The 16,653-nt window shown below is 34.4% G+C and overlaps 1 protein-coding gene across 3 annotated transcripts; it reads right to left on the bottom strand.

Annotated features, from left to right (window-relative positions):
• Positions 1-3,562: 3,562 nt before the first annotated feature.
• On the bottom strand, positions 3,563-15,800 carry LOC134746241 (protein tipE). Of its 3 annotated transcripts, none has more exons than XM_063680582.1 (3): positions 15,570-15,800; positions 11,878-12,729; positions 3,563-10,751 (listed from the first exon to the last, which is right to left on the bottom strand). In XM_063680582.1, exons 2-3 carry the CDS (start codon positions 12,642-12,644, stop codon positions 10,700-10,702), a joined length of 819 nt encoding a protein of 272 aa, XP_063536652.1. In that variant the 5' UTR covers positions 12,645-12,729; positions 15,570-15,800; the 3' UTR covers positions 3,563-10,699. The 3 variants fall into 3 exon arrangements, with proteins under 3 accessions (XP_063536652.1, XP_063536662.1, XP_063536644.1); XM_063680592.1 differs by lacking the exon at positions 15,570-15,800 and adding an exon at positions 13,184-13,317; XM_063680574.1 differs by lacking the exons at positions 3,563-10,751; positions 15,570-15,800 and adding an exon at positions 13,184-14,722 and having other exon boundaries at positions 12,589-12,729.
• Between the last annotated feature and the right edge of the window lie 853 nt (positions 15,801-16,653).

The raw sequence follows: 16,653 nt of genomic DNA, 5'->3' as shown, positions 1-16,653 counted from the left end.
AGATGTCATATATTAAAGAAAAAGTGACGAAGCCCTCCAGTGGTGGTGGTGGTGGTGGTGGTAAAATAATTTGATTTGTTCCCAAAGTTGAATATAAAGACACGTCAAGATTGTTTACCCTTTTATAAAAAAAAAACACTATTACATACTTACGCTTTTAAAATGGTATTTAAGGCAGGGTCACACTTATCCCACGTACGCTACGTATGCAATGCATTATGACAATCTGAACCCGGAAATTTGTATACTTACCTATAGAAATGTCGCAGGCATTTTGTAAGAATCCGCCGTTTACAATCGGTGCCGTCATTTTATAAACGCGAAGCGGTTTGCAAATCGTCGAAGGCAATTTGTTTGTGCGCTTAATATAGTCAACGTCAAACGTTGTGGATTTCGTTAGGGTAACCTGCAGCGGTATCATGGTCGCGTTTTTGTCACTTGTCATACCATGCGTCACTTTCGCACTTACGTACTTGTTAGAGCGTGACTGGTATGGTGACAAATGATAGACAGCCGTCCATCTTAGCCCCGCATGGCTTAAAAAACCCACAACTAGGCGGTACTATTTCTGGGCGGTTTGCCCTTCGGGCATCTGAAGCTACCTAACAAACGTAATAGTAAGAGATACGTTATATATGGTCGACCTTCACCCAAACGTCTGACGGATGAAACTTATATTTTATGAAAGAAAATATGTTCCTGAACATAAATAAATAGGGTTGCCTGAAGAAATATGGTCAAGGCTATTTTTAATAATTTTTGAAAATATTTTTTTTCTTCAATTTCACCGATTTGTCTGACGAACGGAATAAGTTCCAATGGAAAGTATACAACTTCTACAACATGAATAAATTAGGTTGCCTATGTTTTTCCGGTCACTATTATGAGGATGCCGTGTTTAAACAGGTGAGTTAAAATCGATAATTGCACCCATCTGTCTGACGCTTGAATTATATATCAAAATAATGGTAATTTTATTGCGAATACAATGGTATAGGGTTGCCTGCAAAAATCCGGTCACAAATAAGGGTTGACAGGCTTTTAAAGCAAATAAGAAGGAAAAACTTTTAGCGATAACTCAAAAACGGCTTTACTGATCACGATTGTTTTAACTACTTTCGAATGTGTTTCTTAATCACTATTTTTGTGATTTTTTTCATAATTTTTGGATTAATGGTTCAAAAGTTAGAAGGAAAAACCCTTTTTTTTTCTTTCTAAATAATTATTTCCGAAATGATTCACTTTATCAAAAAATGTGGTTCAAAGAGCCGTATTTATTTTGAAAGACCTATTCAACGACACCCCACACCATAGGGTTGAAACGAAAAAAAAGATTGTCACACACTGTACCCGGCACTGTAGGTTTGAAATGAAAAAAAAAAAAAAAACATACATTTTGTTTTTTCGAAGTTGATTATTGAAGTTTTCTAAAATTGATTATTGAAGACACCTATTCATTTTAAAAGACCTATCCAACAATATCCAAATAACCGGAACCTATACCATTGTATTCGCAATAAAATTACCATTATTTTGATATATAATTCAAGCGTCAGACAGATGGGTGCAATTATCGATTTTAACTCACCTGTTTAAACACGGCAACCTCATAATAGCGACCGGAAAAACATAGGCAACCTAATTTATTCATGTTGTAGAAGTTGTATACTTTCCATTGGAACTTATTCCGTTCGTCAGACAAATCGGTGAAATTTGAAGAAAAAAAATATTTTCAAAAATTTGTTAAAAATAGCCTTGACCATATTTCTTTAGGTAACCCTATTTATTTATGTTCAGGAACATATTTTCTTTCATAAAATATAAGTTTCATCCGTCAGACGTATGGGTGAAGGTCGACCATAACGTATCTTAGACTATAACCAACCCTACCTACCTATTGATTTAGTGTGATGTCAGTTAAATCTACACTTTGGAGCAAAAAGCGTAGGTAGGTAAGTAGGTTTGATGTTTTCACGGACGTTACATTAAATCAATAGGTAGGTAGGTTAGGTTCATTAGGAAGCTTCACGTGCCCGAAGGGCAAACCGACCAGAAATAGGAGAGAAATAGGCTCCGTCTAGTTAAGTTGTGAAGAAAATATTTTTTGAAAAGAAACAGTCAGACGAACTCCAGATTTGATAGACACCCTAGCGTTTTTCATAGTTTTGATGTGCTGCGCCACGCGTGGTAAATTAAAGAAATAATTCGCCCAAAATGCCGAGGCAAAATGCAAACGGCGCCGTTAATGCCATAAGGTATTTTACGTAATGCCGACTTTCCAAATTACCTTCGGCAATTTGCAAACCGCTTCGCGTTTATAAAATGACGGCGCCGTTTGTAAACGGCGAATTCTTACAAAATGCCTGCGACAGAAACATACTTGTCATGCGTTGTTGCGTATGACAAGTATGTTTCTAAGCATACAAATTTCAGGGTTCAGATTTCATAATGCATTGCATACGTCGCGTACGCGGGCTAAGTGGTGTCCCTAGCTTTAGTCTTGGTTTAACCTCCTGAGTCCTCTACGTTATTATTGCAGTTTAGAAATTGGAACTTTCTTGTATTTCATTTTAATTCAAAATTCGATTTACCTCGGGTCTCAGAGGTTAAACGTACGCTTTAAGTTTAGAATAGGGATTTGGCCAAATAATATTTAAAAATAAAATAAGTGTGATTGGTTGGCATATATGACAACGCGCTTACGTAATAAATGTAATAATTAAGTATCGGTGGGCGACCGCCTATAGTATTTTAGCTGTCTATGTTTACTATGTACATAATGGATCAGGATGCATAATGGATCGGTGGTGCTAAACACACACAATCATTTTGCTAACAAGTTGCTAATTTTGTTAATTGTTACATGATAATGACAAATAAAGATCTCTATCTCTCTATCTCTCTATCTCTATCTCTAATCCTAAAGATAGAATATTGCCCACTACGATAATTACAAAAGGAATACAAATAAGCTGTTGAGATTTCGTCGACATCGTTTCTAAACTGCATGAGTTACAGTAAAAATTACATCCCTATAGGAATTTCCTAGACCGATATTTTATATTGTACCTACCACCGAAGTTTTATGTCGTTTTTGGCCCACCAAAAACACATTCATTATGTTAGTGTTACCAGTAATGTAATTAGTTATAAAACTCACATTATAAAGAAAGTACGTGCGTACATGTAACTGTAACTAATTTTGTGATATTTCGCTTCTACTGAAATGTGACACTGTTGGCAAAGCTATGTTGAAGTCTGTAATATGAAAAAATATTAATGATTAATAGGGTATTTGACTTTTTACTAGTCAAAACAGTATCTTTTTCGAACTGTTAAAACGATTTGCTACCATGGAATTTATATGAAACACTAGAATTTGACGTCACGACCAAATAACCTACTCATAAAATAAAAATTGTGTCTTAAAATAACTGATGTCTACGTTTCTCTATTAATCTTCTGCTGCTTTATTTCTTAATACAATATTATGACTAGTTGAAGTCATCCCATTCTGTGACGCCAATTTTGATTTTATGATAATTTCAATAAATAAAACACATAAAAAACAAGCCTTTATTTGTCATTACACTTTGTGTTGGTTTGCGCCAAAGTCATTAAGTACATTAGAATACATTTACAATATTTAATTTAAACAAAATAAATTTACTAAACTATTCTTATGTACAATCATATAATAAACATTGAACAGTTTTAATAATACTTTATTATTTACAATCGCATTCAAAAGGCTAAATAAGTTTCATATTTAAAACATTGTAACTTAAAAGAATTAGTTATTACATATACTTACACGAAACTATTTACTTATAATTATAAAGTACCTTTTAGTAAGTTTGTCATCAATATAAACATAATTGGCTAAAATAATATTACTATTGTTTTACCTATAGTCGAGAGATGTGCGTTAATGGCAGTAAACAACTTTAGCCATTTTTAAAGTTTGTTTTTATCACAAAATGAAAATAAACAATCCATGACAAGTTATTCGATAAGCCAATTAAAATCGTCCAGATGGATTATGATCATTGGTACAAATTTCAGTACTCATTACTACTCCTCCAGATCACGATATCAATAGTTGTGGCAAGGTTTATAGAAATATATGATTGGTCGTACGACCAAAATCACGTATTTATGTTTTGTCATTACTTTTAAATCGGAATGGTATAGACTACAGGGTGTCTGGTCTTATCTCAAGCATTACAACTTTGACACTAAGGGAGCACTTTGCCAAGATAAGTTGCTTTATACAATGTAAAAGAAAAAAAAATACAAATATAAAATTTAAATACTTTCTTCTGGGGACACAAAAACCTGCAGTAAAATGTAGAATGCCCCTGTAACCAAAATTTGAAGGTAAATAATTTAGGTAGGTACCTATACAATGTTTTAAACGTGAGACTAGAAACTTATAACAATAATTATAGTATTTAGGTACTTCTTAAAAAGCATTTTAGATCGATTTTAGGGTTCCTTGATTAAGTGAGAAGAAAAAGGTTTTCTCTATTTTTGTGAAATTGTGGGAAACTACATGTTATATCTTATTCGTGATATACATATAAATAACTCAAAACAAATACACTAAGCACACACGATAGTTGTTAGTCACGTCACTTTATAGTTAACATGCAGTCACTTTAAGGAGTCGGTATATTATATACGACAATAATTTAAAGGTGTTAATTACCTACTATTAATATAATGTTGTATTACTACGAATATTTGTGGAATTTAACAGGTATTTCTAAGTTTTTCACAAGATATTTTCGGAAAAAGTCTTATAAAACACAAAATGTGTTACGCTATTCCCCATTAAACGCTCTATTTACGATAAGGTATATAAATTGCTTTAAACAGTATATATTGGCAATTTAAAGTTAACGAACCCATGGCCATAAACAACCCTTAACCCATATGTGCCTAGAACTAGTTTTTCGTCTGAGCTCAAGACCTACTAGGTACTCATTTTAATAAAAAGCGATCCGATCCGATGTGTCGGAATCGATAGGTATTTTGCATCATATAGGCATATATGTGTTAAGATAGAACACCTACGAAATTATCATTTTATGATATATAGTTTTAACTTTGTAACAATAACCACAGGGACTTTAATTGACATTCTATGGGACATTCTATGGAACATCCTTTAGATAAATTTTCTATTTCTGAATGATAAGGAAAACATACTATACGTCGGGCTGTCAAGTAGAGCAAAGGTATTTTTAGTCGTTTCTTTTATGTTAATATATTTTTCCTTTTATATTGTGGGACGTACCACATTCACGTTTTTTTCATGTCACCATAAAGTCACGAGGCCATCCCGTCCCGAACTTAAAAGTTGATGTCAGCCCGTGCATAAAATATCACTCGTAGTTACGTAGGTATACCTACATTGGTGCGAGCAAGATGCGTTGCACTTAATAAATATTTTTTAAAGCCCGAATGCTGCTTCTATGCTTAGAAAAAAATATGTTTTATATATTACATATACACTTTTAATAGAAAATTCATGGCAGGCAAGTACCTATTATGAACTACATAGTAGGTTAGTGAAATGCTTTTGTTACAACAGAGAAAAGTACGTAATTTACTTGTCTTGTTTATCTAAAATAATTTATACATTTTACAATTTTTATTTTAGGAAATCTGGTACCTACTCTAATATATACATTTTTTTAAACCATAATTAAGCTGCTTAATATCACAAAAACATGGCAATTTTTTTTTTATTTGTCATTTCATCTTATTTTTTATACCAATCACAATTTGAGAACATTATTATTACGAACCAAGCAAGTTATTTAATGATTCAACATAAATTTTAAAATATTTTTTTAATACAGTTGCTCTAAAGTGCTACTTTACGTAGCTGTTTAGTGTGTGGAAAGTTAATTTTCGCGAACTAGTGCTTTTCACTTTTCCAAGTTTTTTTTTATTTATACTTGTTCCAATTGATGACTACTTATTGATGAGTGTTAATATTAGTTTCCTTTAAACGTCGTAACCAACATAAAAACCTACTGTTAATGTAAGAATACGAAAAATATACATATTTAATATTTTATTACTTACCTCTGCATCATTATAACACGTTTATTTTTTAATGATAAACCGTTATTCATAAGTTTGAATGGAACGGAATAGCTATGGAAAGTAGAGGTAGGAATAGCTGCCGAAACGCCCGCCCGTCAAAGTAGAGGGATTTAAGCTAAGTTTCCAAAGGCAACTTCCGATATTGTTTTTATTCCTTACTTGTTGTGTTTCTTATTTTTTCGCAACTGTATAAAAAAAACGTTGTTCGATACACGTGCGGAAATGTCATTCTTCACTCGTCCCGAGTCTTTAACTTTGTTTAAACTAGTTAGGAGCTGAACATATCAATAGGCCCCGGCCGTAGTCCTTGAGCCGGGGGAGAGGGGGGTTCAAAGGTCTCATTATTCGATTTTTTTATTGTATCTCGGAAACTATGCGTCTTAGCGAGATGGCCACATACAAAATGAAAGGTGGTTAAATTTGTTACAAGTTTTATTTAGTTATGTTTTTCGATATCTTGTATCCTAGTTTTCGAGATATCCGCTCTTGAAAGTTTATTGAGGGCCATCAATTTTATCTTGATTATCTACATGTAAATAATAGCAATGAATGAATATGTTTCTCAACAGCGATCTACGTACGATTGCGCGCACTGTTGTCCACTAACCTACCCCCTAATACAAATACTTAAACATTACCGGAAAAATAATAACAAATGCTTATTGTAATTTGTATCACTGTCTGTCACACATGGAATATGTAAATAAAACTTACCTATATATTTAAGTTCTCATTTTAAGTAAATTGTACAAATTCTTATGAGAATAAAGAATCTTTAAACCAATATGTTTTTACTTCGGAATGGTATCAAATGAATTTGGCACTCCCGATTTATACGAAAACAATACCAAACATGGCCTAGTAGCTTCACTAATGTAGATATCAAGATAACATTGAGAGCCCCAAATAAACTTTATCTCGAAAACTATTCAAGATATCGAATAATTTGACAAAATTGAACTTTGAGCAAATTTAATCAGCTTTAGTTTTGTGATGTGAAGATATGTGAAAATCCGAAAAATGGGACCTTCAAACCCCCCTCCCCTCGGCTCAAGGGCTACGGCCGGGGACTTTTGATATGTTCACCTCCTAACTAGTCCAAACAAAGTTACGGAGTCCAAAATTGTGTTCCAAGTATTACCCTATATATATTCTTATAAGTACTTTAATTTTTTTGGAGTAGGTACCTTAAGCTAATAGTAATCCACATATTTTAACGTTTTGATAGACCTACATCATTAATATTGTAGATTTTGACAAAAAATATGGTTCACCACTACAATCGAAATGATAATAATATGCACATACATTCTAATGTAATTCAGTATTTTATAGGACAATAATTGCTTTTTGATATCATTAATGTTAAAGCGCAATATCTTTCGAAATGAAATAATTAGGTGATGTGATTTATCTATAATAAATATTTACTTTAGTATTAAGTAATGAAGTTAAGGCGCCACGTCATAATTTGTCGGACGTTAAATATTGAGTAAAAAAAATCCGTAAAAAATCTAGGTCAAATCAATTCCAAAGGAATTTAAAATGTTAAATAGCATTAATTTTCTTCTAAGTATTGCTCATTACTTATTAGACTTCTATGAAATTTTCAAGATTTTGAAGTAATTTTACCCATATATGACGAAGTGTTTGTAGGCAGTAGAAGGTTATTTATGTACCTATCAGATTTCATGTATTTTTTTTACTTAGCTCGTAAAGCATCTATTGTGCTCTAAGATTTATATTCATAATAAATTAATTCTAGTTTGTTACAGAAGGTTTAATTTACCTACCTCATAGGCCATAAATTATAAGTTGTTTTAGTTCCTCACGGTTTTAAGTGTGAAGGATGCTAAATATGTATCAATCGTGAAACAAAATATATTTTACAGTACATATGGTGCTACTTTCACGCACTAGTGCGTAAAGTGCACTTTTTGTTCATATGTCGAAAGTTTAACTTACTGTAAAACGTTGTTCGATACACGTGCGAATAGGTAATTCGCAACTCGTGTCAATTTAAAACACTTCCTGTGGTCGTGTTTTAATTTATCGCCACTCGTTTCGAATTTCCTCTTTTCCGCACTTGTATCGAGAATAACTATTGTATGTCAACAGTTAGTTGGTATTTTTTCTTTTAATATAAATTATCCAATCAATTACTTATATTAATCTTGCATGTTTTATACTCTAGTATATATTTTTGTACAGTTAAATTTTGTTATGATATAATTTTGCTACTTATCTGCCTTGGAAAGTTTCTGAAGCAAATTATATCAAACTTATGAACTAACCGGCATAGCTCAATTTAGAATTAAGAGACGTCTTTTTTTTAATTTTTCATATGTTTTTATTATTTCTATTTAAAGCAAAGCCACGCCGCCAAAGTTAAAATTTAATACTGTTCAGTAAGGCCATCCCCTCTTAATGATGTTTAATATTTAAAATGCTAGCGATGATTTTTATACCCAATCTACGTTATAGTCAGTCACTTTACAAGGTTGTTAAGATTTTATTTAAAAAGTACTTCAAATATAAGGGTGTAATTTATAAATACACCCTTATATTTATTTTGTATTTTTATTTATTTATAAGGGTGTAAATGTAAGGGTGTAGTGATAACTCACTCATCAACCGTTTCTCCTTAACACAAATAGAGTGCAGCCTCCTATGCAAGGGACCTCATTAAGACGAAAGTGGATAGGACCCGTGCGAAATCGCCTTTTCATACAAAGGGAGTCCTCATTGTCCTCTGTGGATATTAATGTAATTGAAAATATTTTGACACAATTGGTTGTATATCAACCACAGCTATGACGCCACAGCTATCTACGTTTGGTTTTTTTTTCAAATTATTGATTATTATGAGTTAGGAGCATTTTAAAATTTGTATAAAATCTATATTTCGCTCCTAATTTTTACAATAAGTAATCAAAAAATCTAGAAAAGTTAAATGTAGGGGAATAGCGATGGTTAATAATTAATATACATAAAATTAAGCAAATATACATTCTTAAGACGAAAGAAGATGGGCGCTTCTACATACAAACGTAGTCTTCATTTTCCTCTCTGGATATTGACATAATGGAAAATATTTCTGTATAATTTGATGTATATTAACCATAGCTATGCCCCTACGTTTGACTTTTAAGATTTTTTAGATTTTTTGTTTATTGTAAAAATTAGGAGCGAAAAACAGATTTCATACAAATTTTTAAATGCTCTTAACTTATATAATACCTAATCAAAACTTTTAAAAATTCAAACGTAGGGACATAGCTGTAGTTGATATACAACCAATTGTGTAAAAATATTTTCAATTAAGTATGTTAATATCCAGAGAGGAAAATGAGGACTACGTTTGTATGAAAAGGCGATTTCGCGCGGGTCCTCTACTTATGTCTTATGCAGCCATTTTATATACCTGAACTTCCTCACGGCAGGACAACGAGGTCGGTACCTAATTTAAATTGTGTTTTGTGACTAAAAGTAAAAAAAAAACGTTTTAGTATCATAGATCAAAGAATTACATTTTAAACAAAGTACTTTTACAACCTTATCCGCTTCATTCTCGATCCTTAGTATTTAGACAATAAATTTAGCTCGATAGGCATAGCGCCGTTACGCGTTAAGGCAGTTTCGCTTAAAGACGTTTCGTCTAGGCAGCAAAATTTGATTTGATGTGACTTCACATTTTACAAAACATCAACAAACTTTAAAGCAAATATCTAAAGGTGATATTCGGATGACGAATGCAGCAGCATTACTGCTATTGCAACGTTGCTGCTGCAACGTTGAGCCGAGCGACGTCGCTGTCAATTGAGGTGCTGTCATCCGCATTACTGCAGCGATTAGAACGTTCAATCCGTCGCTTATTTTAATAAGCCCACCTTCCGAATGTCACCAATTACAAAAATTGTACGCAATTTCAAAAAGCTAAAAAAGTCTTGGTATTTGTAACCTAGCATGTGATGCACTACAATTTAATCTCTTGTCACCTGTCATTTGCTTTCTACCTTATTATGCCAGTTCCTTTAACATAGCTAAATAATTTTGTTACTATCTGTAATAAGTTTTTGGCAAAAATTTCATTTTTGGTACAAGCTCCACAAGCAACTAATATTTATCGAGACAATTCTAAAAACCTTAAACACAATTAGGTTGCGTTGTTTTATCAGTTTATCATAGAGTTCCTATTACCACCTCCTGTCTCCATCATCAGATCATAATATTGCATTGTCACCCGACTTACATAAGTATGCAAATTTTCAACTTCATCGGAAACCGGGAAGTGAGTCAAATTTAACTTGCAAGATTTGACCCTTAGAAACATAGTTACATATTACCTACATACTTACTTACATATGTACTGTATGTAATAGGTACATTGCAAGTTAATAAAAAGCTTCTAAAATTGTATTGTATATAAATGTTATAGGAACTGGCAAGAGAAAAGAGACTTATCCGCTGCCCAGGCGAATACGTCTTGCTTTAACGCCATGTTACGGCATGATTGTCTTCATAGCTGAGCGTAACCGGTGCGAGGGGAGGCGCGACGGCGGGCGGACGAAGCGCGGCGTCAGAACACGTCGTCGCTGGGGTCGTCGTCCAACTCACACAGGAGTTTGCTACTGTAAGAACAAAATTCACTTTTCATTTTCAGAAATTTGTCTTTATGTCTTGTCTCTAGTTCATGGCTCTCCAAAGTTTTTGACCCGAGGGCCAAGGTCAGGCCTCAGCTACAAATTCAACCACGACCATTTTTTTTTTCAACAAACAGCAGACCTATTTAATATGAGACTAAGGTTGTAAGAAAAAAAAGATATGTCTCAACCTAACTAAGGACGAGTGATTTGGATTTTTATAATAATGCTCTAAAATACTTTCATATAAATTTTTTTTTCTTTGGTTTTCTGAACTTATTGCATGATGTAGCGTCCGTGTGATATGAACCACAAGTCTACGTTTAGTTTCAAAACAAAGCGAAGATGTTCATAATATTAATACATGTTATGTTACATATGAAGTAGGTACACAGCACACAATCATGTGACAGTATAATCATACTGCATTATTATTCATTCAAATAAAATGTGTGCTTGTAATATGCACTACTGAATTTGAAAGTGCAAATGCTTTGCGTGTTTGTACTAGGTTAAATAATACAAGATTTTTTAAATGATATACGTTAAATCTAAGAAACTAACTAGAACTGTTAATAAAACACAAAATTATAAAAGCCTAACCTTCACGATAACTAAAACAAAATTGAAACATACCATCTTATAACCTACGAGTGTATTTTTAAAATAAATATGTAGGTACTTATTTAAAAAAAAAAACAACAAAAAATACGATAAAAAGCTTAAGTTAGGATTTAGAGTTACGTTACTCATTTAACTTAAGTGTAAGGGCAATTAGAATATAATCGTAAACAAATGAGGCCAGGCAGATAATACAAAGGTATTGAGTGAAAAGGGTTAAGGAAGTAATTGATCCACGCTACACTGTGCATGTGGTTCAACAATAACATACTTGAAAAGTTGCTAGTTCCTTTATAACTAATGTTGCAAACATGTTCTTCCTTCACCAAACTTGAAATCACTATCGGACCTGAAAGTCCAGCAATTCGAAACATCAATAACGCAAATGAAAATAAAAATCTACTCAAACTAAAATGAAACGAATTGTTATTTTTGGTAACGAAATAGGTACGTGGGTTAATCACTAAAATGGACATGAAGGCATGATACTCACTCCTCTTTACTAGCGAATGATTCTGCGTGCACTCTTCGATTGCAGGCCCTGTCGCAACAACGACAATGCCAGTACGCGAGGACACTTAGACTAAAGACGAATACCGCCGTTGGTAGCACCAGAGCCAACACCAGTCCTCGAATTGTAGAATCCCAAGAATACCTCGCCACTACCAAATCTGGTCTTGTTAAACTGTAGTAACAAGGGAATATCTTTGGTGCGTCCGACCCAGCGTAATCATTCGCAAACACCGAACAGTTCACTCTTGGAGGGTATCCACAACCTTCAGGGTTTATAAGAAATTTCAAGTCTGTTTCATCCCATTCGACTGGTACCGGCCCACCTTCAATAAACGGGGTTTTAGCTAGATTCACTCTTATCTTATGGCACTTTGTGTGCGCGGTCGTACAGCCTTCTCTACAAGACGCCCACGTGCAATTCGTCAGTGTCTCAGCGTGAACATGAGCTGACACAGAACATATTCCTGCTTCAGGTACAAATTCAGCCAGTATAGTTTGTATAGCTGGTTCAACCACGAATGGGATTAGGAAGAGGAAAGCAAACACAGCGAGTATGGCTGACGTTCCGAGGCAAAGTGATGTGTAGAATTTAAATCTTTCGAAAAAATGTGCAAGCAGCTGCTCCCTCGTCGGCTCTAGAGGTTTGAACTCTGGGCTCCCCGGTTCTGCGGAGGCACCCATTGGAAGGGTGGATCTCTCGGAGGCGGCCGGGGAGAGGCTTGTGCGAGACCTGCTCATGGTAGACATGGAGCCGAGGGTTAAGCGCGCGTCATAGCAAGCGTTTAATCGTCTCTTAGCGAACTAGCCGGGCCCTCGCAGAGGAGGGGAACGCCTGGAAAAGAAAAAAATAAAATAAGAAAAGTTATATAATAATATGCAGTTTTAAAAGTTTCAGGTGGTCAATTATACAACAACCATTTAGTCCCTCAAACGAAACATTATACGTACACATTTATAAGAATTTTGAACATTATTCATCACGTACAGGTAACCTTAAAATCGTTTAGTAATTGGTAGGTACCCATAAAAGTTCAAGTCAAGTCAATTTGAAACGTTCAATTTATTTAAAAACATTCTAGACTGTGAATTATAAATACATACCTAATAACACATTTAAATACCTCAATGGCTCGATAGTATGACCATTAAACATAATAATATGACTAAACCGACTATACTAACAATAATAACTTTCTTTTGCTCTTTCGTAATTCTTATTTAAATATATCTTTTAATGATTTAAAAAGTTTAAATTAAAACAGTTTCAAACAGTAAATAGCTCTTACGTGACTGATCTCAAAGTGGAGAAACAGGATCATTTGGAGACATTTGCATTTCCGCTTGTCCCCCAGCGCAACTTTTAAACCTCATCTTTGCATCGTCGCCGACTTCCACAGTTCGTTGGCACAGCATTAGCGTTATGCACGATACCACAACTAAGACCGTCGGCAGTATCAGAGCCACCATGAACTGACGATGCGTCGCATCTAAATCAAATCTAGTAACAGCTATTTCTGGATTGTTTTCCGTATAGAAACAAGGAAATCTGGCTTTAGCGTTATGATCTGCACCATCTCTGCCGTAATCTTTAAGGAATTCTTTACATTCATCAGCCAAGGTGTTAACGCAGCCTTCTAGATTGATCATCAAACGACTGTCATTGGCTAGGGTCAGCTCAACTTCAGCAGGAGCAATCATACGGTTTTGAACAGCTCTAGACTGATACAAATATTGGAGATAGGTGAAGTTAGTTAAATCAGAGATTTCTGGCTTCGGCAGTAATGCTGCGTTTATACAATCGACCGCTACTACTCCGGAAGTTCCGTTGTGCACTGCATGGCAAGATAACATTAAAACTTCTTCGCCATTATCCGTCCAAACTATAGCACCGGTGTCTTCTTGAGCTAATTTAACACATTTTGCTAGGAATACTCTGTCCCCACTTAACACTATTACGTTTTTGTTACGCGTTGGGATATCAACACAGCGGCGGTCACAATTGTATGGAGTTTTAATTTTCCTACAAGTGCCTCTATTACACGAGAACAATCCATGCACATCTATGCATGTAATCTTCCCTCTTCTACCGGAGCATTTTAACGGAGGATCTGTTTCTCTAAAAGCACATTCAAAAGCGTCAGTAATATTTATGCACTTCCCTTCAGTACAATTAAACGTTCCGGTTAAGTTTTTACACTCATCCCTAATGCAGTGATACTTCTTTGCATTTTCCTGATCTATACCGTAGCAAGTTTTATTAGCAGCACTTCCACATTCTGAGAGCAGTAAAGACGTCCCGTTCTTCCTGACGTTGACGTAGATTTGAATGCAGGCCCCGGAGGTCTTACTGAGGCACCACTCCCCACAGGAGCCCCAGTCACAATTGTCCTTGTTGATGGCTCGGGTTGTCGTGCACATTATTGGTGTTGGATCGATGCCGGACGCCGTAGCCCTTGTGTAGGGCATGTAAATGGCAACGGTGAGGTAGACCAGAGCCACCGCGCTGAGGACGGCTGTCATTTGACACACACATATCGTCCCACATATCTTTTGATCCTGTGGGGGTATGACCAGATCCTCTTCAGGGGTGGGTTTCGGCATCTCGTTACGAGCCGCGCTCTATCGTCACTGACGTACAGAAGGCAGTATTACGCATGCGCGATGTTTGGATCGATTGGACGCAGTGCAGGCAACCCCGAATGTGCTATTTTTTAAATAAAATGATGTCAATGCCCTATTGGTCAACAGTGCGTAATTATAGACACACGAATGAAATTGAAATGGACATCGTAAAGAATTCACGGAATTATAATAGCGAATAAGACGCGCGTACCTAAAGCAACATTCATTACATATCAAAGATACATGTTTGTAATATTTATATATTTATCATTGATGGAATCCAAAATTTCCAGAAAAAACAGTAGGTATAATTGTTAAAGGATGTATGTACCTATATACATTCGTTTATAAAAAAAAGTTACTAACGTATGTTACTCCACGGATACTTATAATATAAATCCTTAATGTAGGAATACTTAAACATTTATCCACTTTCATACTTATTATTTACATTAATATTATATTAGTGTAAAAAATGTCAGTCAAATAAAAACGCTCTTTAATAAATACATTTAAAAAATAATGTTCTGTGTAACTAAATCAATGTTTTCACATTCGTGTGCCAAACTAAAGTTACTAACGCATGGACTCCACGGATACTTATAAATCCTGAATATAGGAATACTTACTTAAACATTTATCCACTTTCATACTTATTATTCATATCAATATTAGTCTAAAAAATGTCAAAGTCAAATAAACCCGCTCTTAAAAAAATATATACATATGTAGTCAATGTCCATTAGTGATATCCGTTCAAAAAAAATTAATAAATATATTTAAAAAAAAATGTTCTCTGTAACTAAATCAATGTTTCCTCAGAAAAAGATTGTGTTTAACCTCAATTCATGGAAAGATTGCCTGCATTATTATCATACCAATGTACGGTCACATATTACTGATAACTGCCAGGTAACCCTAATAGCAATAGGTTCAATTATGGCCTGTTAAATCTAAATAATAATTCACACCTATTTATTAGCATTGTTATACATATACGTAAAAATCAATAAACTCGGCATTATAACTATGAGCAACAAATAAACTTACCGGAAAAGCACAACCGGGGCACGACTCACACTACCTTCGCTTTTTGTATACTTAATAAAATATAAAAAACTAAAGGCAAACTTATATTTATCATTATATTTAGAATATCATCGTATATTTATGTAGTTTGTTTTCCTAGCATTTGGTATGTTTCCCGTTCACACATTCGCGATGATCAACTAAGGTGAAGTTGTAGCGGGCGGCGCTGCGCACTGCGACGTTTGCCGTACCAACCTGAAGTCGGTTGCGCAGTGAAAAGTTGAGTTTATTATGACGATTTGGGTGATGCGTATAGTTTAGTTTTTAATTTCTTGTAAAGCCATAATCTGAATTACGTAAATCACAGCCAATTCGGCATTAATGCCCAAATGAGTTTAGAACACGTTTCTATTTCAAGTTTCAAACAAAAAATAAAGAAAAATACATCACAATGTAAACAGAATAAACATAATTTAATACCATTTTAAAGAACCCGGTTATACCTAGTGCATAGCGCTCTCGGCTACGCAAAAAAAAACTTAGTTAACTTGAACTTAGGTATGCTAAATGCGATATATGCATTATAAAGACCATCGCAAAATTTCTCGGAAAATTATCTTAAGTTTAACTTGTTAAAATCATTTTTAAGTAATAAGAAGCATGTACGTACATATTGTAGGACAGGCATCTCCGTATTCGAGTAAATATTTTTTCACACTAATCGTATGAGTCCAACTTCTATTCTCTCAGTCAGAAACACACGATGAAACATTAAGACAGTATGTTTACCTTTGAACCAAAGTTTGGTTTTGGGTTTAAGAACGCATGCGCGAATTATTGCCAAAGTCTGGTTGAGTTTAGAAGTTGCAACGTTTCCATCGACTTTGGTGTGAAGTCGCATCCTAGCGTTTTCACATTGCCCGATCCGATATCGGATGTCGGATGAAAGTAAAATGTGAGACATATGTGTTTTTCTAAGGGTTCCTTTTATACATTTTTGGTACGGAATCCTAAAAAGGATAGATAACTCAAAAAATATGGACTTGATGCCATATGGCACTCTCCTGCAGCTGTTTTTCTCACAGGCGTTTTCCCACATCCTATA

The sequence above is a fragment of the Cydia strobilella genome, chromosome 1 (assembly GCF_947568885.1).
Source record: "Cydia strobilella chromosome 1, ilCydStro3.1, whole genome shotgun sequence".
Taxonomy (NCBI): domain Eukaryota; kingdom Metazoa; phylum Arthropoda; class Insecta; order Lepidoptera; family Tortricidae; genus Cydia; species Cydia strobilella.
The sequence above is the reverse complement of the archived record's forward strand: the minus strand, read 5'-3'. Positions and strand labels throughout refer to the sequence as shown.